Here is a 27941-nt window from a genome sequence, read left to right as displayed (position 1 = left end):
TGTTCCACTGGCTGGTTCAGCAGAGCGGAGCTTGTCGCAGTGTTTCCCCGCTTCCCATGCGCCTCTCCGGGCGCACGGATCCGCATGCGAGGCGCGTCCAGGCGGCTGCGTGCAGGCTGAGCGCGAGGCTGGAGCGGGGCTGGAGCGGAGCTCCCACTGCGTTGTTTCCACCAACTCCTGTCGGCTCTCCGATGGTAAGTCCGCCTCCCTCCCTCTCTCCTCTGCCCGGGCTTTTGGCGTCGCTGCCCCGCGCCGCGGTAATGTGCTGCGGGTCGGATAAATACCAGCAGATGACTTGTTCTCCGCTGTGCGGCCGCGCGGCTCTGCAGGACCGGACACACACACCGATACACACACGCACACACACATGCACTTTTCCCCCCACAGCGAGATATTGCCGTGATTACGAGCCGGGCCAGCTGTTTGACAGTTGGCATTGTGCCCCGCGGCGTTTCTCCGCTTTTTTCCTAAATATCCTCCTCACGCGCGTGTTGCGGGAGACAGGCCCGCATCGGAGTGCGTGATCGGCCCCGCACATCCCCCCCGTCATGTCACGCCGGGGCTGCCGAAGTTACCGTCGGAGTGTTTCACTCCTGATAAGTTGAATAACTGAAGGCGGCGGTGTGTGTTTGTGTGTGTGTAGAGCTGCACTCTCTCTCTCTCCTGCAGCGCACACACAAACACACACTCACACACCGGGCCGGGGCTCCGTGCGCACCGCTCCCGCACCGTCTCCGTGAAGCGTTGTGGATTTGGGCTTCATTTGTTCGCGGAGAGCCGCCGACCTCCCCCGGAGGCGACCCGGAGCGTCCTGTTATGTAATGCGCTCCGGCCGGCCGGCCGCCCGGCCCGCAGACACACACACACACACACACACACACACACACACACACAGCCCGGGCCTGCACGTGTTCTCGCTCAGCATGGCTCCTCAGCATCAGCTTCATGTCCACAATCATGACAAAAGGTCTGCGGGGGCACCGGCACACCCAAAACGTGCACATCCCGGGCACCAGCACCTCCTGATGTGCAGGGCTGACTGTAGTCAAGTCATGGTCCAGGACAGATACATAAGAGTGAGTTCATCAGAGGTGGGTTGAAAACTAAAGGCAAGGAGGTAACAATGTACCTTTCATCCATCATCCAGGTTGTTGGAGCCAAGTGGTGAAGTCAGGATGCATCCAACAGTTCACCCCTGCTACAACACACACAATGGAATCAGAGTTTTATCCATCTTGCCCTCCTGAGGCGTTACTATATATCACAGAAAGTTAAAATCCAGAATATAGATAAAATATATCACCAAAAATTGAATAGAAGTCTGTAAGCATGGAATCCTCCTTGCTACTTCAATCTGGTCAGTGTTGACTCATTCAGTGTTTTGCATGTCACGGCCGTGGCGGAGCAGCACATATTGCATGCTACTGCTGATGATAAACACGTCCATGTGTGGCGTTCGTGTGTCTCTCTTTCCACCATTAGCCCCAGCTCGTTCGGCCTGGCAGAGATTTGCTTATTAAGTTTAGAGGTTAGCAGTGTCCTTGACATGTGCTGCCAGAAGCCAGCCGTGGTGAGTCATCAAAGCTAATGGGGAAAGCATGGACAATTTAATCTGGACTGGAGAGCTCTTGATCTCTGATGGTGCCCACTCAGTAGGCCTTTGTTGTCAAATAGAGCACACCCATCCCTGCCCACTCAAGATGTCAGGGGCAGATTGCAGCGATAGGGCATAGCGGAGCTCGGGCCACGGTCTCCCTAAGGCGTCCCGCTGCTAAATGCACAGAAAACTTCATGTGAAAAGGCAGCGCGTTCATTCTTATGGTTTGATGTCAACACTAACCAGTTTCACCTGCTGCAGGAGGATTTAATTAAGTGAGGTTTTCCTGTGATGGTCCTGTGTAGGAAATTGCTTCCTTGGAAATACCCTCACATGAGGAGCAGATGGTGCGAAAACGAGTCATTTAACTGAAGAATATTCCTGATATGACTGTTAAAAAAAATCCCCCACACAAAGATATGTACGCTATGACTCCAATAACAGCCAACGCGTTTGATGTTTTAGGATTCACAGTGATCCCCACCCTCATTGTTTGCACAACAACATCACATTTTTCTTTATCTGTGTGTGTGTGTGTGTGTGTGTGTGTGTTTCTGTTTTTCTTCACAGGAAAACAGTCAATCCCTAAAGACACAAGTTGGTGTACTGGTTTAACACACTGTTTCTACAAAAGAGAGGCAGCTCAAGACACACACACACACGCACAAACACACACACACACACCCTTCTGATGCCTGTGGCCAGTGGGAGCTGATGGTGTGGGATTGCGGGGATGAACTAGTGGCCCGGCCAACGAGCTCAGTGTTGCTACACACAACAGAGCCCACACAGGTGAGAGGGCTCTTCAGATCTCTTTATCTCCAGAACAGGTGGTTGGGATTAAAAGCTCAGAGGCCGGACCAGTTTTATGTGCCACTCATTTGTTTTTTATGCCGTGTTTACGTCCCTGCCTTCTCCCAGGATGTCGTGGGCCAGAGAGCTCTTTGTGGGCAGAGTGGACGAGCGGAAGACGGCGTGGGGGGAGCGCAACGGCAAGAAAAGGAAGGACAGCTCTTCGCTATGCAACCCACGTTACATGAGCTGCCTGAGGGACCCGGAGGACTTTGAGACCTCGAGCGTGGCCCCTCAACACTACCACTCTGGAGCGGGCGCCAGCGGGGGCAACTTCGGACTGCGCTGCGGCTGGCAGGAGGACCACTATGGCAAGAGGATGGTCGCCGGCGGGGATCTGGGTCTGAAGGCCGTCGACTTGGGGTTTGAGGACGGCGAGCCGAAGGGCGCCAAAGGCGAAGAGTGCGGCGAGCCGGCGGAGAGCGGCTGCAGGACGATGACCGCCGCCGACTGCTGGATGCGGGTCGTCTGGGTCTTCCAGTCCAAGAAGTTCCAGTCGGCCAAGCTGGAGCGCCTGTACCAGCGGTACTTCTTCCGGCTCAACCAGAGCTCCCTGACCATGCTGATGGGGGTGCTGGTGGTGGTGTGCGGGGTCATGCTCGCCTTCCACTGCGTGCACACGGACCTGAACGTGGCCTACATCTCGGTACTGTCCGTGGCCATGGCTCTCTTCATGGCCATGATGGTGGTGTGCAACCGCAACGGCTTCCACCAGGACTACATGTGGATCGTGAGCTACCTGGTGATCGGCGTGCTGGTCGTGGTGCAGGTGCTCGGGGTGCTGATGGTGTTCCCGCGCAGCGCCTCCGAGGGGATCTGGTTCACCGTCTTTTTCATCTACATCATCTACACGCTGCTGCCGGTCAGAATGCGAGCGGCCGTGCTCAGCGGCGCCGTGCTGTCCGCCATACACCTCGTCATTGCCTGGCGGCTCAACGTAAAAGACAAGTTCGTCCTCACGCAGGTGAGTCACGGCGACCGAATCTGTCCGTCAGCCCGTCTGAAGAGACCGGGCTTCCTGAAGGTTCTGGAGACGCGTCAATCCTCTCAAATCAAAGGTGAAATATCTCCGGAACCTTTATGAAGTCCAGCTGCCTTTAAGACGAGACGCGGGGAAGACAGTCGTCTAACACACACCGATTAAAGTTAAAACAATGAGTTGATTTTAGTCATTTTCTGAAGAAATTCAGCATTTTCCTATATTCCTTTCTCTCTGGCATGTCCTTTTAAAACATTGACTTTCTGGGGTTTTTGTCACTGAGTGTCAAAAAGTGACTCATATGGACTTGTTAGTTTAAACAAACCTGTTGCAGATTTAATTTCAGTATTAAATCTGTGCTCTTGCAAGTGTTTAAAGAGGAATTAATACAAGCTAACTTCATCAATCTGAAACTGATTAATGCTAAAAATCTTCTGTCCATTGATTTGTGAAATGTCATCTCACCATAGAAGAAAAAAAGATGTGATCTCATGTGATCTGAAATTTAGACTTTCTAACTTTTAGCGCTTCTTTCATGTGTTATAATTTCCATGTGGGTCCGTACTGATCACTTGTAGGTTAAATACTTTGAATCCAAAACTATTGTGAAACTTCAGTGCATCTGAGCAGGAAGTTTGATTGGTTTTGTTTTGACTTTTGTTGGTGAGATTCGTGTCTCGTATCCAGAAGCTTCAGTAGATGTTGCTGGATGCTGAGGCTGTGACTCCGGTTGTTATATCGGTTGTGTAAATAATGCGTCATTGAAGGAATCTGTGGATTTGGTTCATTTTCGTGCTCATGCTTTCTTAGAAAAAGACTAGAGTGGCTACTAACTCTTCCCCAGAGAGATTATGTGTCACTTTATCATTTCATAATTGTGAAGCTTAGTTAAAGTGAATCTGAATCGCGCATCTCCGAGTGGAAGTTGAAGTTTACGTTTGAGAAAACGGGACCGAACGTGTGACAGTGGTGCCGGTCACGGCCGACCATTATCGCCATACAACGGAGCACAATGTGGTTACTGTATTCGCCAGACACGGCCTACTTTCTGCTCCCATCAATATAGGACAAACATTGTGCGGACTCCTCGGCCGCTCCTCCGTGTCCGAGGTGCCGCACTAAAAGTAGATGGTGCCGCGGATCTCCGCAGCTTTTCAGATGAGATTTTTAATGAGCCTGTGTTTGGCGCTATTGGCACCTCCTGTGGGGTTTGTGGAAGGTCACCCGGGTCGAGCGAGCCCGTCGCGCTCTGCGTTGTGGAGGAATATCATGATAGTTGTAGCATGGTGCCATTCAGGCCACGATTCCCCTAAAACAAGGAGGCTATTGTAGTAAAATGAAACAGGGTGGGGTGAGATACTCAGATTGTGCAATGAATTTTATGGAAAACAGGATGATTACTTCTGCATTTTGGAGGCCGTACAGAGAAAAAAAGACCCAAATGGCATTAGGCATTTATAATGACTTCAGATCTCGGCTCGCTGGAAGCATTTCTTCATGACTTTTGTGTTTTTATTTGTATTTGCAGATGTTTGGTGATGATTCCCTTATGACAGACTCTTTTTTTTGTATTAGATTTGAACAAATGCAGATACATGATCTTGAATGACATTATATGCATTAATATTGAGAAGTTATCCAGCTAACTGTCCAGTAAATCTAACTTGAACGTGTTTGACAAGAAAACAAAACACAACAGATGAAACTGAAAAACGCTGACAACTGTTTCTAAAAGATGAAATCACTTCAGTGACCAAACACATAAATACGGCAGTATTTCAAAGTTATATACTGTATTTAAAGTTTCAGAAAGTCAATTCAGAACAGACTCAAGAACAACACTAAGTGCAGCCAACAGTTACTTTCATGAAAAAAAAATGACGCTATTCTGATTTATTTTTAAACCACTGAGCTATGCCAGAAAAAGTAGGATTCAGATATTTATTTCAACATAAATCTTCTTTTGTTTTTGAGTTTGCAGCCATATAAAGCTTCTGCGGCAGAGATTCTCCAGCTTTTCTTTCCTTTAATCCTCTGAGTCGTAGCCTCTGAATTCACGTCCCTGATGTGTCAAAACAGTTGGGTGAAGATGAAACCTGATGGCCGCGCCCACCAACCCATTTAGCCAACATATTAAAGCAGAACAAAGCAGGAGGGGAGTTCCTCTGATCTGCTTTAGGCCCCGTTTACACAACGTCTTCAAGTTTCTGGACCTCCGGTGAAGAACTGTCACCACACGGCTGTCATTTATCTTTCTGTTTTGAATTTAATTCAGCAGCGCACGTTCAGATTATGGATTCTAGTGAATATAAACAGTCGGGCTGTTTTGCTTGCGTTTGTATTTTCCGTTTAATTGGATTAGATTCATTGTTAATGTTATTAGTAACACCTCGACTCTTCTAACGCATGTGCCTCTTAATTAATTCTGCTGTGTGTACTTTACGCACTCCACTGTTCTCATCTGTGCCAAAGGTTGTTCTGCTGTTACAAGCTTGGCAAAGAAGTAATTATTTCAAATGAAAGCATGTTTCCAGTTCGGGAGCTTCATGTACCAGTTTAGGCTGCAAGCTTTAAGAATGTTTTTTTCCACATATAAATAGATTTAAATAATTAAAAGCAAGAACATTTAAAAAAAAAAAACAAAAAAAAAAAAAACATGTGCACTGCACCCCGTCACATGCTGTTGGTTTCCCCTGCCAGCCATCGTATTAGGCAACCAGATAAATGTGGAGCCACAGTGAGTAAGGCAATATTGACATAACTCCGCTGGTCCAGTGAGCTTGTGTGTTGAGTACCCCTGCCCCAGACCAGACAGACACATTGGTGCGCTGCCGCCGTGCGCTCCGGTCCTGGCTGGTTACGTCGGTCTTGTGATGATGGACTGCTGCCCTGCCCGAGGGCCCGGAGCCTCCATGCAGTCCGCTTCAGTTGTCTGAACAATCAATAAAGCCACATGGACCTCACTTGGTTTGACCGGAGGCTCGTTTCTCTTCACATTTCTTTTATAGAGACGGAGGAACGAACGCTGGGCTTGTTTAAGGCTGTTTATTGCCGTTGTTTTAATATGTTACACGTCATGCATCTCCGAGGAAACTGACGTAGCTTTTTATTCCTTTTGTTCAGCCCCGGGAATAAAACAGCTTAGTGAGTCAACGAGTCGGTCCAGCTCCAAGCTCCGCACGGTTGCATGAATGCTGAAGGACTCCATTCAGCTCCCCTCGCTGACTGTACCAGACATGAAAGCCTGCAGAAACTCTGCGGATACTGGCGTCACTCTTCTTCTGGGACCTCATCATCCTGTAGCCCTCTGTGTGTCCCGGCCTCTTCCCCGATCTCTATTTTCCCCGCGGAGATATTCATGCAGGAACAGGGCTGAGGAGATGTGAGAAGCGATGACGGCGGAGACAAAAGGAGGCTTTGTGAGGGACCTCCGCGACGAGGCAGGAGAGATGGGGGGGGTTACAGTGGAGACAAGGGGACAACCGTGGATGGAGAGCATGAAATAATGCTGGGCTGACTCACCCTGCTGTAAAAGAGCTGCCACTCTCTCTTCTTCTTCTTCTTCTTTTTTTTTTTTTTCTCTGACTCATAATTCCATTCTCACAAAATCCCTCTCAGATGGAGTGGCCTTTATTTCAGAACCAACTGAGCTCGAGCTCATCCTACTCGTGGGGATTTCTTCCAAAGATCTCCACGTTTCGCTCTCATGTGAAGCACTATGGGGATTTCTTACACAAGGTGTAACAGGAAGGAGCCTCTGCTGTTCTGAAGGCTCCCACAGACTTAAAGTGTAGGAGTTAAACACCGTGCACAATTCAACAGCCCCTCCTGAATCCGAGGTGGCATCAAGAGGTGATCTTAAAAAAAAAAAAAAGAGAAAGCTGCCAGTTCTGCATGTTTCCCCCGTTTCTCCCATAATCCCACAGAGTTGGTGTGTTGCGTTGGTGGGTGGTTGCTTTGCGGTGTTGCGAGTCTAAATGTTACCAGAGGAAGATGAGCAAGGTTTTGCTCAGCATCATGTTGTAAAGCAGTTGCACAACTTTGTCTTTGTCCGTTGTGCCGTGCGGTGGCTCAACGAGCATCAGCCTGGAACCGGTGGTTTGTCAGAACTGTCGTTCTCTGTGAAAACCTCCAGCTAAAGCAGCAGTAAACACACTCAGATCACAGTGTACTGCTGTTCATCTTAGTGGTGAGTGATGCGGCCGTCCTCCGCACCATGCAAGTTGTGTCACTGTAATATGTGTTATATATACGCTGCGATAGAACAGCTCAGATTTCTTCATTTGTCATCTTTTTATCGCCTTTAATTGCTGGTCTTCGTGGAATTACTGTAGAATGGCCGTAAACTAATCTGAACTCAGGATGTTGGAAACTCTTGGAGGACGTTTCCTTCCATTTATCTTATTTACGATCTTCGTTAATCTCACATGGACGCGGAGCCGGTCCCAGCTCGCCCCGTGCAAAGTGCAGGGACTCCCAGGTTCACCACCGGGGAAACACACAGCTTCACTGCCGTGCTTCTGAAGCGAGGGCTTTTTTTTTGGGGGGGGGGGGGTATTGATTACTTTTCTTAAGTGAAGTCAAGTGTTCAAGTCCAATTGGGTTTGCATGTTCTTCCTACATGCAGGGTGTGTGTAGCTCGATTGGTCCGGTTTCCTCGGTCACAGGTTTGATTCCCCCATCTGACCACATGTCAAAGTGTCCTTGAGCTCCACCCGCTGCACCGCCCTGTTGCTGGTGCATATCTGAGCTCATTCCTGGATACAGACTTGACTACAGAGTTGTCAGTTAGACGCCGCCTTCGTTTCTGCTTACTGGCTTTTTCGCATCCTTCAACCTTGTCACAGTATTTTGTGTAGAAACACTCCTCTGACGGCTGACATTGTTGCGAACGCTGCTTCAGTCTGGAGTTCTGGTGACCTGTGCGACTCCTCGGTGGTTTCAGGTGTAAGCCTGCGATAATAAGCCGTGTGTTTCTATCGTCCCCCGCAATCTCTTCACGTCGGAGAAGAAAGATGGCTCTTTGGACAGAGCGCCCTCCGCGGATCGCGGCCCTTCGCTGGCCTACTTTGGACGAGCCACATGAATTATGATTTTAGTCTTTGGCTCCAAGCACTCAGACTGTGGCTGGAAGTCGCAAACACACAGATACAAACACGTCTCGTCTGTGTCGTACACACAGAGACATTGTGTTTCCTTTTTAGAGGCCAACTGTCCAAAGTGTTTTCATTATGTCACTCTCTCTTGTGGGCAGACAAAGCAACAGCCCGCTTGTGCCTGATCGACATCCAGAGCCGCGCTGAGACGTTTCTCTTCGCCGTATGTATTTCTATACCTCCAGCGTGAGCAGCTGCGTTTCATACTCCTGTACGGCCGTACGGGGGATTATGTGACTTACCGCACCATTGTTCGGAGAAGTTATGGGCAGCCGACATGTGTCCCCATGTCATTCAGGGATTAACGTGGACCCGCACAGACGCTGGTCTTTTGTCTACAGCGGGATCAATTTGGATAACCGAATCCTCAAAGAAGTCTCCCAGAGAGCGGCCTTTTTGACAGACGGGTCAAAAAGAGAGCAAAGTCTCAAAAGGCACGTGTAAGCCCGTGTGCTGGCGATTGTGAGCCGCGTCAGAGGAAAAACCTGTTTCTTCGGCAGATTGTTATGGGGTCAACGAACGCGGGACTAGTGGAAACATACTGATCCCTCAGCTTAACACTGGGGGGGAAAAAAAGATACCAATCAATGAAATGTCACAGGCATGACTGAGGCATGCATAATGTATTTAGGCCGGAACATTTATGTTATGCAAGAAAAACCTGAAAGCAGCCACACAACAAGGCACCTCAGCCTCCCTGCCATGATTTATGATGTTTGCCTGGAAACGGCGACGGGAGCCGTGTACGCTCAGATGGAACACTCTCTCTTTTAGTGATACCAAAGCAAAACAAAGACACCGAATCTCCTCAAATCATTAGATCTGTCAAGACCATATATATATTTTTAACTGAATCAGAGCTCAGACCAGGGACCTGGTTACAAAACCAAACATTACTTGACAGCTTAATCTGAAATCATAATAATTTGTGTCAACTCTATAATTCTGGCAGACTGAAACAAATCTGAGACATGCAAATAGTTTTACTGTGTGTGTATTTGATGACAGTTTTTAAAACCTGACACCCCCTCTTAACGCTGTGAACACGTTTTCGGAAGCAGACACCCCGTATTGAAGTGTGATATCCAGCCCTTCCTATTCTGAACACACTGGTGTCCAGTATACACATGTTGCGTGTCCTTACCGACACACACCCACACACACACACTCACGAGATGAACAGTGTGTGATCTCCGTGTGCCGCTATCAGGTGGTGAGAACCCGTCATCAGGTACTTTGCGAGTCAAACAATTGAGTGACTTGAATAATACCCCCCCCCCTCCTCTCTTTTTATTGTTTTTTTTTTTGTACCCGGGCCACACCCCTCCTCACAGGACAACAAGCTCGTGACTCATTCACTTATTGAATTACGACCAGAGGCAACCAGACGAACCCAGATAAGTTCCATCACCACGGGTGGGAGAAATTAGGATTGGCGATAAGCGAAATGTTGCTCTTAAAATACAGCCGCTGATAAGGGAAATAATCTCCGAGGCTAAGAATAGCCAAGTGAGTCGAGATGAGGAAGTGCCGGCTTCTAATAACAGTTCATGGTTTACTAACAACTTGGCTCCGCGCAAAAGTAAATACAGGGATTTAAGGCCGGAGCGCCGTGGCAGCCGGCCAACAGATATATATTAGGAATCCATTAGTGGTGTTAAATGTTGATCTGTGTGGCACACACGCCCCTGGGCTTTTAAGGGCAGTTTCAGCTCGGGATCCCATCCGGTGCGGAGCCAATCGGAGTGAACGGCACTGCGTCAGAGGTCGGCGTCGCGCCGACCACCCGCCTGCTTATTCTCACAATTACTCGGTGAAAACGGCGACGGCAGATGTGAGGCCGACTGGGGAACGCTGTAATGACATGTCCGCTATCGCTGTGCAAACAGGCGACACCTTCCTCCCACTGACACGTAAACCACTGTACATCAACCAACAAGTTACCGTCATCACAGACTATAGATGACCTTTTACCCGATGAGTTGCTTCAGGTTTGCAAGGCGCTGGAGCTAATTTATTACCTGAAAAGACAAAAAAAAAAAAAAAAAGGTTTCTTAAACATCCGAAATGTCTGAATCACATTATCTGTGTCGAGTCCTGAAGGCCGGGGCTTCCCAGCATTGGGAAAAAAGGTTTTGGACGTTCAGCTTTAATGGCTGAGCGGAGATGATGGAGAAGGTCGGGACACAGAGAGGCGTACAGTAGCAGTTCCCGTCGCTGCTGTTGTTTCCAAGCGTGTATTAAAAGCAAACACCTGCGCTTTCATAATCATGAAGCGCTGCTGATGCGCGCTCGCCTCCATAACTCCCGTCTCGTCACGTGACGTCTCCTGAAGGCGGCCCGGCAGGAAAAATGTGTTGACGTGCATGAGTCCGGTATCAGCTCATCCTTGACCGAGCACCTCATGAATCTTCTCTGCTGTTTAAACTGTAACCAGTTCCTGTGACGGTATTGATCTGCGTGCTTTGCTGTAGGAGGCTGGGAAGAAGGGACGGCGCTCAAACGGCAGCGACTGTCGAAAACTGAGCCGCTGTGTATGTTTTTATTGGAAGATACACACGGCCTCCTTTTTTGTGTATCTTGATTTTCCTTCACCGATGTCGGATGAACCCGTCCCGGAGGCTCTGCTCATGGCGTTCCTCTTCTAGATCAGCCTCCTAATATTCACGTTACATTAGTCCTCATCAACATTAATTGTAGCTGTGGCCCTGGGTTCACCGGGTACGTTAAACTGTGCTTCAAAGGAGATGCTGCAGCAGCTGAAATGGGAATTCCTGAACCTCCCTTGCACGGTTGGGATTAGCTAGCAGAGCCCAGACAAAAGCTAATGTGGCTGGTTTGGCTGGTTGGTTAAAGCTAATTAACCAGATTTGTGCTCCTTCAGCGGCCGCGCTGTAATTGCAGCTGTGAGGGTGTGAGTGGGCAGGAAGTGAAGGGTGAGTGAGGACACAGCTGGGAGGAGGAGGAGGAGCTCCCTCCGTCTGTCCAGCCAAACTCTGACCCGCAGCACCATCCGGCAGCCAAGACGGCCGACAAACTGCTGCTCGCATGCTCCAGATCGCTTTCATTAATGAGTGAGAAGAGTAGAGGGCAGAACACAAAGCCAGTCGGCGCTATTACCAATGCTACAAGTCATTGTAGTGTTCCTCCCATGAGTAGTGAGTGAGTGTGTGTGAGTGTGTGTGTCATTGCTAGGCATTGTAATATCTTCTATTGTCATCACTATAAACTCTCTATAAACTTCCACTGTTAGCAATAAAATTGTTATTTCAGTCTGAATATTAGACGATCCTGATTATTAGGTGACCTGCATTTTGAATCGATTGTATTTTTCTGCAGTTAATATAATAAACACACATGGAGTTAAACAGCTGTTTGGGAGATTTTAAGTACACGTGCTGAAAAGTATTTCCTTATTATATACAGGTCTGTCTTCAGTCTTCGGTCTGTGGTCTGTTCCTCATTAAGGCGTCCTGCTCACTGACATTTATCACTGCCATCCAGACCACCTTTAAAAAAAAAAAACCTGTTATTAACGAAGTGAGCAGGGAGCGTAGCTCTCTTCTCATGTCGGCGTTCATGTTCTCCGGACGTCGGACTGGTTCGGTTTGGATCACATCCAGCATGCTCTCCCAGTCTCTGAGGCCCCCCAAAAAACAACAGGAAGTTTATTTAAAAAAAAAAAAAAAAAAAAGTCTGTCTAATGTCAGAGTCTATACGTTATGATGAGATGTTGATCAATGTTTCCCTCTTTTCCATTTTGACCTGTAAGTCATCACGGCTTCGACATAACAACATTATGTAACGTGAAGATAACATTTCACATGCAGAAGTTGGAGAATGTGTAGAAAAAGAAGAAGTGATAAATATCTGAACAGATTTACGCACAACTTGTTTGTCGGCCTCAAGCGAAAGTACGGTGGCCTTCCGGCTTTGTTTGTAGCTTTCAGTCTTTTTTCAGTTCTCTCAAGTAACAAAGCAAGAAAGAATTTTACTGTTTCGGTCAAACTGTACTAAAGTAACTCCTTCAGAGATTGTCCTCCGGCTGTCCGTTCCACATTATATCCATGTTAACTTATCTTGTTACAGAACATTCTTGAAAACTATCACACAAATTCAATCTGACTTGGAGATTGGATTTGGTGGCCAAAAGGTCAATATGACATTTTATTTGACGTGTTTTTGTTTGTGCTGCATTTTCTTTTCTAGACGCTACATTCCAACAGAAATAAAGTGAAATTTCACAGGATCCTCAATGTGTTTTTTCACGGAGCAGGTACCCGTAACTTAGAACAACCAACAAGTGAGAGAAATGAGCTCCTTAATTCAAAGTTAAACTGAAGCAAAAATGCTTGAAATGTTTAAGTAGAAGAACAAAAGTGCTTCATAATGTGTGTAAAGGGAGCTGCTGGTTGCAGTTTGTTTGGTCAGTAGCTCTGAGATAGCTGGGAGACTTTCCTCATGAAAGTATTAATTCGGGATGGTACTTTTTTTTCTCTCTCTCTCCTGACAGATGTGCGGCTTGAGTCCAGCTCTATTTAGCTGCGTGGAATTTGTTTCAGCCTTTTCACAAAGTTGACTTCATGGCCTCACTGGTCGCCTGAGACCAATTTTGGTTTTGGCTGAAGTCATGACAAAAACATAGCTCTGATTCCAGATGGCACGCGCCCAAGATGGCAACGACAGGCACCCCAGCCCTCCTCCAACATTTATCTTTATAAGGAATAGTCTCTCGCTCTTTCCTCAGTAATTACACATTACAGTAACCTCCAGTTAGCTCGGGACCCGTCTGCAACAAAGTCTCATACTATTGTCTATTTTTACTGCTCCGGCACCACATGTTATCTTTTCCGGCTGTGATCAGCAGTGTGTGACTGGGCTTTGACGTTCATCTCTGTAAGACATTTTAAAAAGCTCCAGATGCCTATCAAAGGTCATTTGCCGGAGAGTAGTCCCCATGTCAACAGCAGCCAGTGTCCCAGGAGCTTGTGTGTTGACTTATGGGATGTAGTGCTTTGTGGCCCTTCATAGTTTAAACTGAAGCTTACGCAGAGCTCCGTGTTAGTGGAATATCTGGACTCCAAACATTGATCAAGCAGACAATGCCGTTATACAAGCAGCAGACTGTTAAATCTGTGCATGTGAGAGAAGTTACGCGACGTGTGTGTCCGCAGCTTCCTGCACTGAAGAGCTTTGATCACGTGCGATAGCGCAGCAGATTTCCCATGAAGTATCTGTCCGCGACCGGCACGGCATCGGCGGCGGCGTTGGCTGCTCGCTGGTCGCCGTCGTCGGCTTGTTGCCCCCGAGTGAATGGATAATGACCTTGCTGTCAAAACCTGATACGTGCAAATGTACATTCCAGCGTGCTCGTGCTTGAGGGAATTTGTCCGGTGGGATATTATTAAAGGCAGAATGGATTTGGAGTGCGTCTGCCAAGTGGAAATCTTTTCCATCCCTTACTTCCATTTGTTTTCTTACATGCTATCCCCTTGCTTTTCTTTGTAAAGCACCTAACCGTGGGCCGCACCTTATAAGCCAATGTTTGGACTCCTTTTTAACTTCGCCGCCAAGAGATCCCTGCTTAAGTAAATCTTGAGCCAGGTTCATCTTTTCCGCGTTTGCATGAGGGATCACCGGGAGACAGAAGTGGAAGAGTCTTAAAGTCCAGATTATTGGATATAAGAGCTGCGACACCGTGCTGACGGGGAGAAACGGCCCTGTTTGGAGAGGGGGAGTGAGGCTGTGCTGGAATTACAGGCCCGGAGATACACGAGCAGCAACAGATACAACAAGCCGCCGGATCAAAGAGCTGCCAGTCCAAAAGAAGCCACACACACACAAATACTTCACACCTAAGACTTATTCAAAGGCCTCAGCGAATGCTACTGCCTCTAATCTCAAGACCGTGTGGTGACTAAGCATATAACTTGGCATTAGCACAAGCTTTGTTCATCATGTTTCACCACACTTTAGTTACACTTATTCATAGCCGCCGGGCTGCTGCATGGAGCCATCCTTCAAGATGCACTGAGTCAGTTGACGAATGCCCCGCACGTACCTGCTGGCGTTTTGGGGATTTGGCCAGCTTCGGTGCAGGCTGCACCCACATTTGCTTTGTAAATGAGCGTGTATGCATGCTGTCAGAGCACCACCGGGTGTTTTCACGTTGCTCAAAAATGGAGAAAAGTTACACTGTGAGTATTCCCACGATGCGTTCAATGACCACTGTCGGTTATCTGCATTAAAATCGGGTCGGAAGAAGCACGGCGAGCTGCGGGTGGTCCTGGACTTCAGACGGGCCACTCAACTCTCTTTTGATAGCCATCTGTTTGGGATTAACGTGGTTCAAGTCGAAGACAGGAGTGTCGGGTCTCCCCTGGTTCTCTGGGTACGTCACGGTGCCAGGCTGGTCTGGAAGCCCCGGGCCTGTCGGAGACTGACGAACACAATGAACTAATCACTAAGTGAGCAATGGAGCGGCGCAAATTTAATGTTGCACTTAGAGAACAATCACTCAGCCGGTCTCGTAACGTACAAGCGGGTCTTTCTACGATTCTTAAATGGTTTCTCAGACCTCTTTGCAGAAATTCATCGAACGGAGACGTGCTCTGCACGTGGCGCTGTTGTTGCTGAGTAACGCTGCGTTTCTTCTTCTACGGCGGGGGTTGGAATCCACTCAGTTCATCAAAGGTGTGTTTGCTTCTGCACCTTTGAGCCATCGGTGTGTTTGTTTTCGCCGACTGCCGCGCTCCTAATCTGGTTTAGCCGTTTGTTTTCGAGTGGAACGGGAGACTACCACTGAGCCTCCGTCCATTACAAAGAGTGGAATTTGCCTGCCTCTGTCCCGTGGAAACGGTGTTCAGTTTCAAGCACTGGCTGTTAGATTATCTTTGTCCTGTTGTGAAAACAAATGGTACGTTCTTGTGTATACAGTGTAAACCTCGCGTCCGGGCCGTGGTAGAAAGCCTCCCGTCACCCCGCGTCTTTGTCTTCTTCCAGTCAGAGTTCCAGCTGTTTTTTGTTTTTTTTTCACGCACATTCCCTCAAAGTATGCGGTGTATGTATGAGTGCAGATAATCAGCTTCCATCTTCAGTTCTCCATCCATCCTCTGATAAACACAAACAGAACACACACACACACACACACACACATTTTACTCTGGTTTGGCCACATACCAGGCATGGCTCAGACATCCTGGTACCAGTGATGAGACTTTCAAGTCCGGGGGTTAATGCTGCGAGGAAGGCAGAGTGGAACTGGGCTTTTATGTGTGCACTGTGCCTGCATGTCTTTTTCTCATTATTGATGATATCATCTTCAGAGGAAGCACTCTGCGCTCCGGTCAGAGGTCAAGTGACTTTCCCAGGCTGGAGTGTGTTTCTGAACATGGAGAGGACGTGTGTGTGAGCGTGTGTGCGTGCGTGCGTGCGCGCTCATGTGTTTTGGAGCCGGGGGGGGGGGGAGTCCGCTGCTGAAGCCTCAGTTTGCCATGTTCGGTCTCGGCTGTGACGCAGAGAAATCACGAACAGACTTTAACGGACGAATAGTCCGAGGCGGTGGCGGCGGCACGGAGGAATGCCTGAAAGGTCAACGACCCCACAAAGCTCACTGTACACTACAGCTAAACCTAATTTACTCAGGCTGCAGATAATGTTGTACAGATTGCGAACATTCTCCGAGCCTCCTTGTTCCGCGAGCACAGCTCACTGCGCTGAGTACACACAAAGTGTTATTAATGGCCGCCTCTCTGGACAGCTTCACTTCTACTTGCTTGATTGTTGTTTCATCATGTTACAGTAAAAAGCTTCGGTCCAACAGCAGCAGGCCTCTTTTAATGTCTTCTATCTTGTCTGGCACGCTGTGTAAATCTGCACATTCTTTCCCTGCTCTCGCCTCGTATCACGCCGCCTTATACTCCATCCGCCGTCCTGTGCGGCTGTGCCGATCATCTCTAACCAGATCACGTCTAATGGGCCTCAGACGGCTGAGGAATGTTTCACCTCGCAGTCCATTCTGTGGCATCGAGTGTTATCGGGCCGGCTCGCTGACCTCTCCCGGGTCAGGCAGAGTTCATTGTCTTCTTGTCATGTGACCTGTGTATACTTGTTTTTTTTTTTTTTTCTTTTCTGACGTGTGCGTGTGTGTGTGTGTGTTTTCAGATCAGTGCCAATGTGCTGATCTTCTTGTGCACTAACATGATCGGGATCTGCACCCACTACCCCGCTGAGGTCTCCCAGAGACAAGCCTTCCAGGAGACCCGAGGATACATTCAGGCCCGGCTGCACCTGCAGCGGGAAAACCAGCAGCAGGTACTCCAGCGCACGGGCGCGCACGGACACGCCAACGCCCACGGGCACACACACACACACACACACACACACACACAAATGCAAAAGAACAACAAATGGGTGTCTCCATTTTCTCGCCTAATTTGTTTGTCTGGGTTTTCAAGGTCAACAATATGTAGAAGAGTGTAACACATACCTCCTCTCCTTTTTTATTTGACTAACACGTTCCCACGCACATGCCAACGAGGCAGGCTGACTCACTGAGCGTTCGAACAGTGGAAAACGATGGAAATGAATGGACTCACTCTCTCTTTATTTCTCCCTGTTTAAATTTCTCCCTCCGCTCATTCTCATTTTCTCTCCCCTCCTTTCTTTCTGCCTCCGTCTCCCTCGCAGGAGCGCTTACTGCTGTCAGTGCTGCCGAGGCACGTTGCCATGGAGATGAAGGCTGATATCAATGCCAAGAAGGAAGATATGATGTTCCATAAGATCTACATCCAAAAACACGACAACGTCAGGTAAACACTGACGGTGGAGCCCAGGCTCGGCGGGCCGGCGCTCACTCCGGTGTTTGATGTGGTTTTTATCTCATGTTGTGTTCGGGCGTTGTTTCTGTCATTTTTGTCTCGCCGTTCAACAAGGTTTTTTTATTTCTGCTCTGTCATATTTTATAATATCCGAGTCATTTCACGGTTTTCTGAAGCTGTAGTCTGTGTCAATGTTATTGTTTCAACTTTCTGCTCTTGATCCAGTTTGTGTCTTGTTTTAATCTGGAGCGCTGTTTGGTTTTCAGTGGAGTATGGTACAGGGGGTAACCGGAGGTCCGCTGGTTTAAATCCCGCTGCCACCGGCTCATTGCTGCTCAGGTTGAGTCAGGAAGCAAACAAACATGCGGATCACATGATCCACAGTGGAGAATGAGCAGCAGAAACAAGCTCGCTTTGTTCAGTTTTAATCTGCTCTCGTTCTTTTTCTATGTGGAAACTGCGTCTTTTCCTTCTTTTCTTCTCCTGTTTCAGGTGTATTCTGTTTTTCTGTTGTTTATTTACCTTGATTATTTCTGTATTCCTGACATGATCTCTCTCATTGTCGCATAAAACCATTAGTTGAGTAGTGAGTTGTGACAGAACCTTACTGGAGTTCAGTTTTGCTGCTGCTACAATAGAAATGTAGCAGAAAAAGTTGGTGGAGGAAACAAATCGGAGACTTCCTGTTGAGGGAAAATGCTGGAGCTGCTCCATGTTGTCTGTTCACTCTCATATCAAGCCTTAGCGCTACTTGATTTTTGATGAGCTTCATTTATTCATCTCCTGAGGGCAGCGGCAGCGTAACCTGGACCACGTTGTTATTCTTGCGTGTTGAAGTATGCCGCTGCGGCCCGGTAGCAGGAGACGGCATGCAGTTAAACTTTCTGTCGTACCCAAGCTTGAGAAATCCAGGTAATAAACTAAAAGGCTGCAACGTGGCGTCTGCACCCCGACACTCAGGAAGATGCCGGAGCGCTCGTCTGCTTGGCCGCCACGGCGAGCGGCGGCGGCTTTGACCTCACTCCACTGACTGATGTGTCAGTTACAGAGTCGCTCTAACAGCTACTTCCCTGACAGCATGTATTATGTATGTTGTTGCTTATTGACACTGACGGCACCGGCTGCAGTAACGGTATTGGCTTCGGCACGCTGCTGCGCTTTCTGTAGCACATGGAAGTAGACAGTGATCAAGTTTGTCGCCCGCTTCCACCCCCAAACTCTCAACGGACTCCAGTGGATCTCACCTCCTGAGGTGGAAAATACTCGGTGCCAACAGGTGATTGAACCTGCAGCCACTATCCTAAACGATGCTGTTCGATTATTCGAGGACTATTTCTGATCACTCTGAAATAAATAAAATGATCTGCTTGTTTAGAAGAGTTATTATCACATTATGAAGTTGTTTCAGTGACTAGCTTTTGCTGTAAGGAGCAGAATTTGAAATCCCCCCTCTCGTCCACTCTACAAAGTGCCACCGAACATAAGCGAGAAAATATGTCTGGTGCTAAACGGTCCGTTACTTTCATATTTCAATGAGTGCATCATGGCTTCACACAGCAGCTCTCCCCCTGCGGGTGACCTCTCGGGACTCACAGCGCCATCTGTCGCCCTCGGCAGGAACTGGCGTCTGTGCTGTTGTTGATCCTCGCCTTTCATTACTATCAAAAGTTAGCAATGAAAGGCATGCAGACAGGGGGACGGGGGGTGGCGTTCTCAGAGGGAAGGGCTGGAGGAGGTGACCTACATTGGTTAAGTTGATGAGAGCCAGAGCAGAACAAATGCCCCCTCCTCCCCCCTCCGCCCCCCTCCCTCCCTCATGGCAGCTGGACACTGGAGAGGCAGGGAGGTGTTGGAGCGTGCTGACTGACCCTGTACTTTATTGATTGATCCCATTGTCCGTCTCCTCTGGTCTCCCTGCTCCTGTTCCTCGTCTCTTTCGGTTAACCTTCCCCCCCTCCCCCCCTCCTGCAGCATCCTGTTTGCAGACATCGAGGGCTTCACCAGCCTGGCGTCCCAGTGCACGGCTCAGGAGCTGGTCATGACGCTGAACGAGCTGTTCGCCCGCTTCGACAAGCTGGCCTCGGTGAGCGCTCACACCTGCCGCCACCGCCGCCGGTACCCACACAAAACTCCGAGCCGCGGCTCCTTTACGTAACTCCTCGGTCTGCCGCCTTTAGTATGACAGAGCCAGAGTGGAGCACTTGCTGGGGTGGGTGGACTCTCCAGGGTTGTATAACACACCAATTAGACTTACTGAGGCTGATGTGTCATCTAAATTATGCATCTATTTGACATGAGCAAGCTGTGTATGAGCTGGAAATTAAAGTCTACTTTTTTTCTCTGTGTGTGTGCGTGTGCGTGTGTGTGTGTGTGTGTGTGTGTTTAATGTGCAGGAGAATCACTGCCTGCGTATCAAAATTCTTGGGGACTGTTACTACTGCGTGTCGGGCCTGCCCGAGCCCCGCGCCGACCACGCCCACTGCTGCGTGGAGATGGGAGTAGACATGATCGAAGCCATCTCGTGAGTGGGACACACACACACACACACATACACACACACACTCTACAAGTGCCAGGGAAGCTGCATGTGACACTGGTTCTTTGACAGCAGTGTGTGTGTCTGTGTGTGTGTGTGTGTGTCTCCAGGCTGGTGCGAGAGGTGACGGGTGTTAACGTGAACATGCGGGTGGGCATTCACAGCGGACGGGTTCACTGCGGGGTGCTCGGCCTACGCAAGTGGCAGTTTGACGTGTGGTCCAACGACGTGACGCTCGCCAACCAAATGGAGGCCGGAGGAAAGGCTGGGTGAGCGAACCCCCCCCCCCCCCCCCCCCCCCCCCCCCCCCCACCCACCCCACCCCCCCCCCCACCCCCCTCCCACCTGCTGCTTACTGGGGACAGTGTGTAAATCCTCCACACTGTGTTGTGTGTGTGTAGACGGATCCACATCACTAACGCCACTCTGCAGTACCTGAACGGAGACTACGAGGTGGAGCCCGGGTTCGGGGGGGAACGGAACGCTTACCTGAAGGAGAACAATATCGAAACCTTCCTGGTGCTGGGCTGCAGCCAGAAAAGGGTGAGTGCATGGCGAAAACACACACAAACACACACAAACACACACGTTGTTATCTGTTTGACCCCTTCCTGAAACTCACACTCGTGCCATATTTCTCACAAACAGTATAATAGCTTATCGCCTGGCGCCGACGGCCTTGTTTCTCAAAGCGTGCACCCTGCCGGGGTTTCTTCACTTTCAGAAGGAGGAGAAAGCCATGATGGCCAAGATGCAGCGAGCGCGCGCCAACTCTGCAGAGGGCCTGATGCCGCGATGGGTTCCTGACAGATCCTTCTCCAGAACCAAGGAGTCTAAAGTCTATAAGAAGATGGTGAGACGGAACGGTCTGCCTCCTCGGCTTTTCTACGTCTGATTTCTGTTTTAACTCAACTCAAACCAGTTTAGAATAAATCTCCCGTGGCCAGCCGAGGGTCAAATGCACATAAAATGAATCTCTCATTTAAAACTCTAAACATACCTGCTGCCTTCACTCCAGCAGTGACATTGTTTGCGCACATTTTCAAGGTTATAACTCCGAGACTTGCACTCCATATGGACGGATCCGACAAACCTAATTCAAATGAATGAGTTGTTATTCGCTTCTGCGGTGTTTGATTACAACTCATTAATCTGAATCAGGAGCGGCGGAGCAGTGGACGTCTGAAGCAGGCCGAGCAGAGGACCGGCGTCCCGAGACGTTACTGCTAATGTGATCACATGATCGATGTTTAGCCTCACCGAGCTGCTGGCGGAGCTCGAGACTGACGATGCCCCGTTAAATTTGTCAGATTTCGTGACGAAACAGACGGGTTATCAAACACACGGGTTCATCTCAGCTGATGAGGCAGCAGATATTTTTTTCTCGGTGGTCAAAGTCTCGTTTTCATTCCCCCCTCCCTTCCTTTTGTCCTTTCCATCTCAGAGGGTTTGAGCCCTTGGGGCAAAGCGGGTGTAATTTGAAGCCTCCGAGCATTAATTAAAACATCAGTCTGGCTCACAGGGATTAGCTGTGCAGATGTCTGAGTCTCTGTCTATTTTGCATTTGTACTGTGGTTACATGATGATCTCTCCCTCTTCTCTTCTTCTTCTTTCTGTTCTCATTCTCTTTTTGTTTTTGATTTCCACAGGGCATCGATGCAGCGTCCAGTAAAGAGAAGTGAGTGTTTTGGGCTCCGTTCTTGTGTGTCGGCGTGCTTTTGTAATTAGAAGTGTGTTTGTCACTGTTGTCTGAGTCCACAGTCAGATCCAGCACAGCATTAGTTCCATATTAGCTCTGACCGACTCCCTGACCCGTCGCTCCCTGTGCCTCACAGCCGCTGCACGCAGGAGACGCTGAACCCCGAGGACGAGGTGGACGAGTTCCTGGGACGGGCCATCGACGCGCGCAGCATCGACCAGCTGAGAAAAGATCACGTCAAGAAGTTTCTGCTCACTTTTCAGACCGTCGACCTCGAGAAGAAGGTCGGAATCCGTCCGGAAAACACTTCCTATTTCACCAAAACTCTCAGTCGTACGGTCTGACCTCTGACCTGTTCTTCTGGTTTCAGTATTCCAAAAAGATTGACGACCGTTTCGGGGGATACGTGGCCTGCACTCTTCTCGTTTTCTGCTTTATCGCCTCCATTCAGGGAATCGTTTTTCCAAAGTGAGTCGCTCTCCGTCTCTCAGCTGTGTTCGACTCTCACCAGGAAATGTGGTCTTGATTAGTTTACGGGGACTTAATGAGACTTGTGAATCCTGATGAGCCTTGTTTTCATCTCCCGCAGTACGCCGCTGATGCGCGGCCTTTACATCTCCATCTTCATCATCCTGGTCAACATCCTCTTCGTCTGTGCCATCTACTCCTGCATCAAAGTGAGCAACTGCCTTCACCGCCGACGCCGTTCGTCTTGGAGAGATCCTCAGTCTTTATTACGGCGTTCCTAATGGCATTATAACTCTCTTGTTATCTGTTCAAGCTCTTCCCAGCTGCCCTGCAGACGGTCACCAAGAAGATAGTCCAGTCTCGAGCAAACAGCACGTTGGTGGGCGTCTTCACCATCCTCCTCGTCTTCGTTGCTTCTTTTGCTAACATGGTAATGTCCAGGCCTGAAATTTAAAACTACACATTTGCTCACCAGTTGAAAAAGAATGAGGTTATAAATTCTATCTAAATTAGGAATATTGGACATTTCCTTTCTTGTAAAGCAGGTGATTTATGACAACATGCAGGCTGTAACATTGGATCCACCTCAATTTCTATCAAATAGTGGAAAAATGTAAAAAAAAAAATTGGACATACTTTTTTTTTTTGCCGTCCCTGTTGACATATTGAGTAGAGTTCCGGGCCACCGGGTTTGAATCTCTTGAGTTTATGGCGCACGTCTTAATTGTATGAAGGAGCAGCTAAATGATATTTGCTTTGTTTTAATAAAAGCCCAGTTTGCTGAAGGAGGGCGTCACAGTTTGTGGGAATCTGTTTATTTTCGGTCGAAGTTTTCCATGTGTATCATGTAACAGTACATGACCTTTTCCTGGATGTGCTGTGACACACAAACCGGTCTGGGCTTCTCTCGCGTTGATTGTTGTGCTTCTCCGAGGGCCGTGTGACTACATTTCACATTTCCTCTCCTGTTTATTTTCACTCATGAGTTAGAAAGTGATGCTATCATCAAAAATGCTCACTTGTGAGAGGAACAAGCAGCTCCTGGTCCCACTGGGTTAAAATCTGCTCTCCGTGTGCCTCCATGTTCACAAAACGCAACAAATTCAGATGGAAAATGTGTCAACACATTATTAAAAGTAACTTAGTTTTTATGAATTTCATAAAACTGTGTATACACATATAAATGTGAATGTGTTTTTAACGTGTCTGTTTCCCGGCGTTCTCCTCTGACCATTAAAGCGGTTCCTTCCTTCTCTTTCCAGTTCACCTGCAGCAGGGAGGACTTGAGGGACTGCGTGTCCAGAACGCTGAACACATCGGAGAACGTGACGCTGTGCCTGCTGCACAACCTGACCAGGACGGCGGCGGACGGCCTGACCCTGTGCGCCGGCGAGGTCGAGCCCTGCCATTTCCCCGAGGTCAGTCCCGCCACGCTCTCCATCACGTGCGTCCGTCACCGCTCGCTGCGGCGGAGCGCAGGTGCGCGTCGTTTGTCTTTCCTGACTGCGTGTCGAGTACATTGGAGTTTTCACCCTGAACCTTCCTCCCCCCCCCCCCCCCCCCGCCCTCCTGGTCTCCTCCGTGCCGCAGTATTTCAGCTACAGCGTTCTGCTGACCCTGCTGGCCTGCTCCGTCTTCCTCCACATCAGCAGCATAGGGAAGCTGGCTCTGATGCTCTTCATCCAGCTCACCTTCGTGCTGCTGGTGGAGTGGCCTCAGGTGGCGCTGTTCGACAACGCAGACCTGCTGGTCATCGCCAACACCCTGTGAGTACACACTTCCTGGCGCCTGGGTTGCAGTTTAATGTTGACCTACTTTTTTTTTTTTTTAACGATAAGGCTTAGATTATAAAAGACCTACTTCTCGCGTGTAAAGCCCTAATTTCTGCCCGTGTGCTGTTTTTTCCTTCAGGCCATTATCACCTGTTAACGAGTCCCTGCAACAGTGAGTTGTTGTGTTTTCTCGTATGACTTCATTTCCAGTGACCCATAAAGTTTTGCGCCCCACGATTTCTCTTGTCTGTCTTCCAGGTTTAGTCTAAATGCGACTGCTGAACAGTGGTAGGTCGTTCTCTCGCTCCTCCGCACGTCTGCCTCGATGCATCGGGAAAGGACGTTTTGAGTGCTGACTGGTCTTTCTCCCACACAGCCTGGAGAATGTGCCTAAGGTTTACCTGAAGGTCATGACCCCCATAATCCTGACGGTTTTTGTTCTGGCTCTCTACTTGCACGGCCAGCAGGTGGAGTCGACGGCGCGCCTCGACTTCCTCTGGAAACTGCAGGTAAACGGCTGGAAGCGAGAAAAAACTGGAACACAATCAGTTATATTTGCTTTCAGACTCAACAGGAGTCGAGGATCTGATCTCATCAGATATGATAAAGATAATAATTAGTTTTCATTATATTCACACTACCTTGAGTGTTTTTGTTGTGATGCCACGTTGTGTTCATTTGGTCTGCGTCCCCTGACCTGTGAGTGAGCCGCCTCGTCTCTCGCCGTCCCTCTCCAGGCCACAGAGGAGAAGGAGGAGATGGAGGAGCTGCAGGCCTACAACCGCCGTCTGCTCCACAACATCCTGCCCAAGGATGTGGCCGCCCACTTTCTGGCGCGGGAGCGCCGGAATGACGAGTTGTATTACCAGTCCTGTGAGTGCGTCGCCGTCATGTTCGCCTCCATCAGCAACTTCTCCGAGTTTTACGTGGAGCTGGAGGCCAACAACGAGGGGGTGGAGTGTCTGCGGCTGCTCAACGAGATCATTGCAGACTTCGACGAGGTGGGGGACGGAGACCGGCGGGTACAAAACGACTCCCGCTCGCCCGCCTGACCTGACCTGCTGCCGTTTCTCTCGCTTCCTTCTCTCACGCAACACCGGTCGCCTGTCAGATCATAAGTGAGGAGAGGTTCCGTCAGCTGGAGAAAATCAAGACCATCGGCTCCACCTACATGGCTGCGTCCGGCCTCAACGACTCCACCTACGACAAGGAGGGCCGCTCGCACATCCTGGCCCTGGCCGACTACGCCATGAGGCTGCGGGAGCAGATGAAGTACATCAACGAGCACTCCTTCAACAACTTCCAGATGAAGATCGGTGAGAAACGTGACCTGACGAGTTCATTCGGATTGGATTGGCTGCTTGGAAGCGGCACGGATGTTGAGTTTAGACGGCGTGTTTTAATTTGGGTTCTCAGGGTTGAACATGGGACCGGTGGTGGCCGGAGTGATCGGAGCCAGGAAGCCTCAATACGACATCTGGGGGAACACGGTGAACGTGGCGAGCCGGATGGACAGCACCGGAGTGCCAGACTACATCCAGGTACGCTTCCTCCTCTGAGCGTTAAAGCTCGTACCGTGACAAATGGTTGTTTACCTCAGCGGGACGTTTTAACTGTCCTGGAAAGCAGAAACTTGATACTGCACACGCAGACAGTGCAAAGCCTTTCATCTTAAGGATTTAAGCTGAGACATCCACTCTGGTGAAGGACCCCGGAGCCAGAACCCCCTCCTCTCTGCACAGGACGTGCTGTTCTCCAGCAAAAAATGGTGTTTTAACGCCTCCCCGGGGAGGGCGGGCGGCTAATTTTAAATCCCTGGCAGAAGCCGCGACGCCACCCCGGCATGATCGTCCGCTCGGGTTAAGAGTCATGTCGTGATCCTCGGAGGAGGAGACGCCGTCTTCGCAGATGTGGAGCTGTTGCTCTCACACATGTTCTGAAGCACAGGCCTCACTCCAACAGTCCTGTCCACAGAAAACCCTCCAGAACTTACTAGAGCAATGCTGCCATCTGTTGAGTGTAATGTGTTACTGCAGAGTATTGTTCAAATACTTGTGTTAAAAATAGCTTTTGGCCGCTTCATGTTTTTATTGTCAATCTTGTGATCATGCTTTGGATTTGATCATCATAACAGTGAATTGTTAATGATAAGGAAAATCCTTTAGGGTTTTCTGTTGGTGTGAAATGTGGGAAAAAATTATATTTACTGTTAGTATAATATTAAACAAAGCTATGTTGGTAAAAGTGTAGTGGTTAGCTCTCTCGTCCACAGCAAGAAGGTTTCCTTCCTCCAGTTCTGGCGTGAGGCCTTTCTGTGTGAAGTTTGCATGTTCTCCCTGCATGAGTTTATCTTACAGTCTGACAAACTGGTGACTCAGAATGTGAATATGACAGTGTGTGTTTGTCCTGTTGATGGATGGGGTGACCTCTTACAGGCTTTATCCAGAGCTGGGATCAGTTCCTGTTCTTCTTTTATTTATTTTTTTTTCATGAACTGAATTTTCTAAATGTCTCTTTTCTTACTTTTTTTTCAACTGAAATTGCCATCAGATGACCCACAGCATCTGATTAATTGCTTAAAAGTAAATAGATATGCTGCGTTTTACAGCTTCAGCAGTCTCAACACTCTTCACAGTCACCGTTCACTCACACAATCATTCACACAATCTCACACAATCACACACACACACACACACACACACACACACACACACACACACACACACACACACACACACACAATTTTGATGTGTTTGATGTGTCAGTGTGTTTGGTTGGAAACAATGGCTTAAAGCAGGAGTGTCAAACATTTTACTTCATGATCATTTGAATCTCAAATGAGCCGGACCAGTAAATTATCACATTTTGAAAAAGAAGAACTATATATATCTTTTTTTTTAGAGATATTAAGTATTAATATATCAGAAGGAGTTCACAGTTAGTGAACTATCCTTTTACATGACAAACATAATATCTAACTTTCCCCACACAGCTCTTCTCTCCCTGATGCACAATATTCTCCTGTGTGATTCTTTTTTTTAAATTATTAACTTCTAACATACAGTTGCACTCAATACATGACAAACTTTTGGCTATATTTGAACTTTTAACCCCTGTAGCATCCCTCCCATCCATATTCACCCACCCTCCTCTTCCCTTCTATGTTTCAGTTTTATTATCTAAAAATAACAAATAGTGTCTGTAAATATTAGAATATTTAGAATATCAATCGTGCTTAAAACAAGATGAAGCTGTTTATCCGCGGCCTCCTCAGGGAGACTATTCAGTGTGAAACTGGGACTGACCCTGTTTTGGGTTTTGGATGTCTCATATCCCGCGTGTCGGATGTCTCTGTCCTCTCTTAGGTGACCACGGACTTGTACCACGTGCTGGTGAACAGCGGCTATCAGCTGGACTGCCGAGGTGTTGTGAAGGTGAAGGGGAAGGGCGAGATGACCACCTACTTCCTCACCAGCGGCCCCCCGGGCAGCTAGCGACAGCCGGGCCGCCCGCGGAGCGACCCCCGCTGCACTGAGCAGGCAGAGACTGCAGAGAGGCCGAGTGGCCGGCTCCAGGACGAGCTCCACCGGCGCCTCGGGGCCCGGCGGCGGCCGCCACACACCCCCACGCACATGTGCGGGCCGCCGTCGATCGAAGGCTGTTTGTTTATTTTTCTCCCCCCCCCCCCATAGCTGCTCAAGAGATACTGAAGCCCAGTTGCCTTAGGACGGACGTGGCTATGCTTGTGTTAATGAGCAATAGTACAAGTTTATTTCACCCGGAGTCATTATTTATTTTCGTGCAAAAGAAAACTCATGTTTCGTAAATGAAAATATGCAAGGACAGCCGCGAAGGATGAAATTAACCAAAGAACAAACAACGTTTAATACGGAAGTCACACTAATGATTTTATTAGGGAGTACAGTAACCTTAAGTAATTTATTCATCTTTCAAGAGCAAAGCCACGGAAACGTCGACACAGATAAGCCCTTATTTTTCTTGTGGACTTGCACATGGACACATATGCACACGTACGCAAAAAGAATACACAAAACCCCCTGGC

The 27941-nt window shown here is 48.8% G+C and overlaps 1 protein-coding gene across 1 annotated transcript; it reads left to right on the top strand.

Moving 5' to 3' along the window:
- Positions 1-27920, top strand: adcy6b (adenylate cyclase 6b). Its single transcript, XM_030118246.1, has 24 exons — positions 1-194; positions 2168-2389; positions 2519-3413; positions 16748-16897; positions 17273-17394; positions 19375-19486; positions 19797-19924; positions 20050-20208; positions 20341-20482; positions 20664-20792; positions 21589-21617; positions 21775-21922; positions 22009-22106; positions 22228-22315; positions 22420-22536; positions 23369-23524; positions 23697-23872; positions 24018-24050; positions 24137-24166; positions 24255-24387; positions 24616-24879; positions 24990-25194; positions 25295-25419; positions 27244-27920. Exons 3-24 carry the CDS (start codon positions 2520-2522, stop codon positions 27370-27372), a joined length of 3567 nt encoding a protein of 1188 aa, XP_029974106.1. The 5' UTR covers positions 1-194; positions 2168-2389; position 2519; the 3' UTR covers positions 27373-27920.
- Positions 27921-27941: the final 21 nt, after the last annotated feature.

Source organism: Salarias fasciatus, chromosome 20, assembly GCF_902148845.1.
Source record: "Salarias fasciatus chromosome 20, fSalaFa1.1, whole genome shotgun sequence".
NCBI lineage: Eukaryota > Metazoa > Chordata > Actinopteri > Blenniiformes > Blenniidae > Salarias > Salarias fasciatus.
Note: the sequence above shows the minus strand (reverse complement) of the source record. Positions and strands in the feature narration are given on the sequence as shown.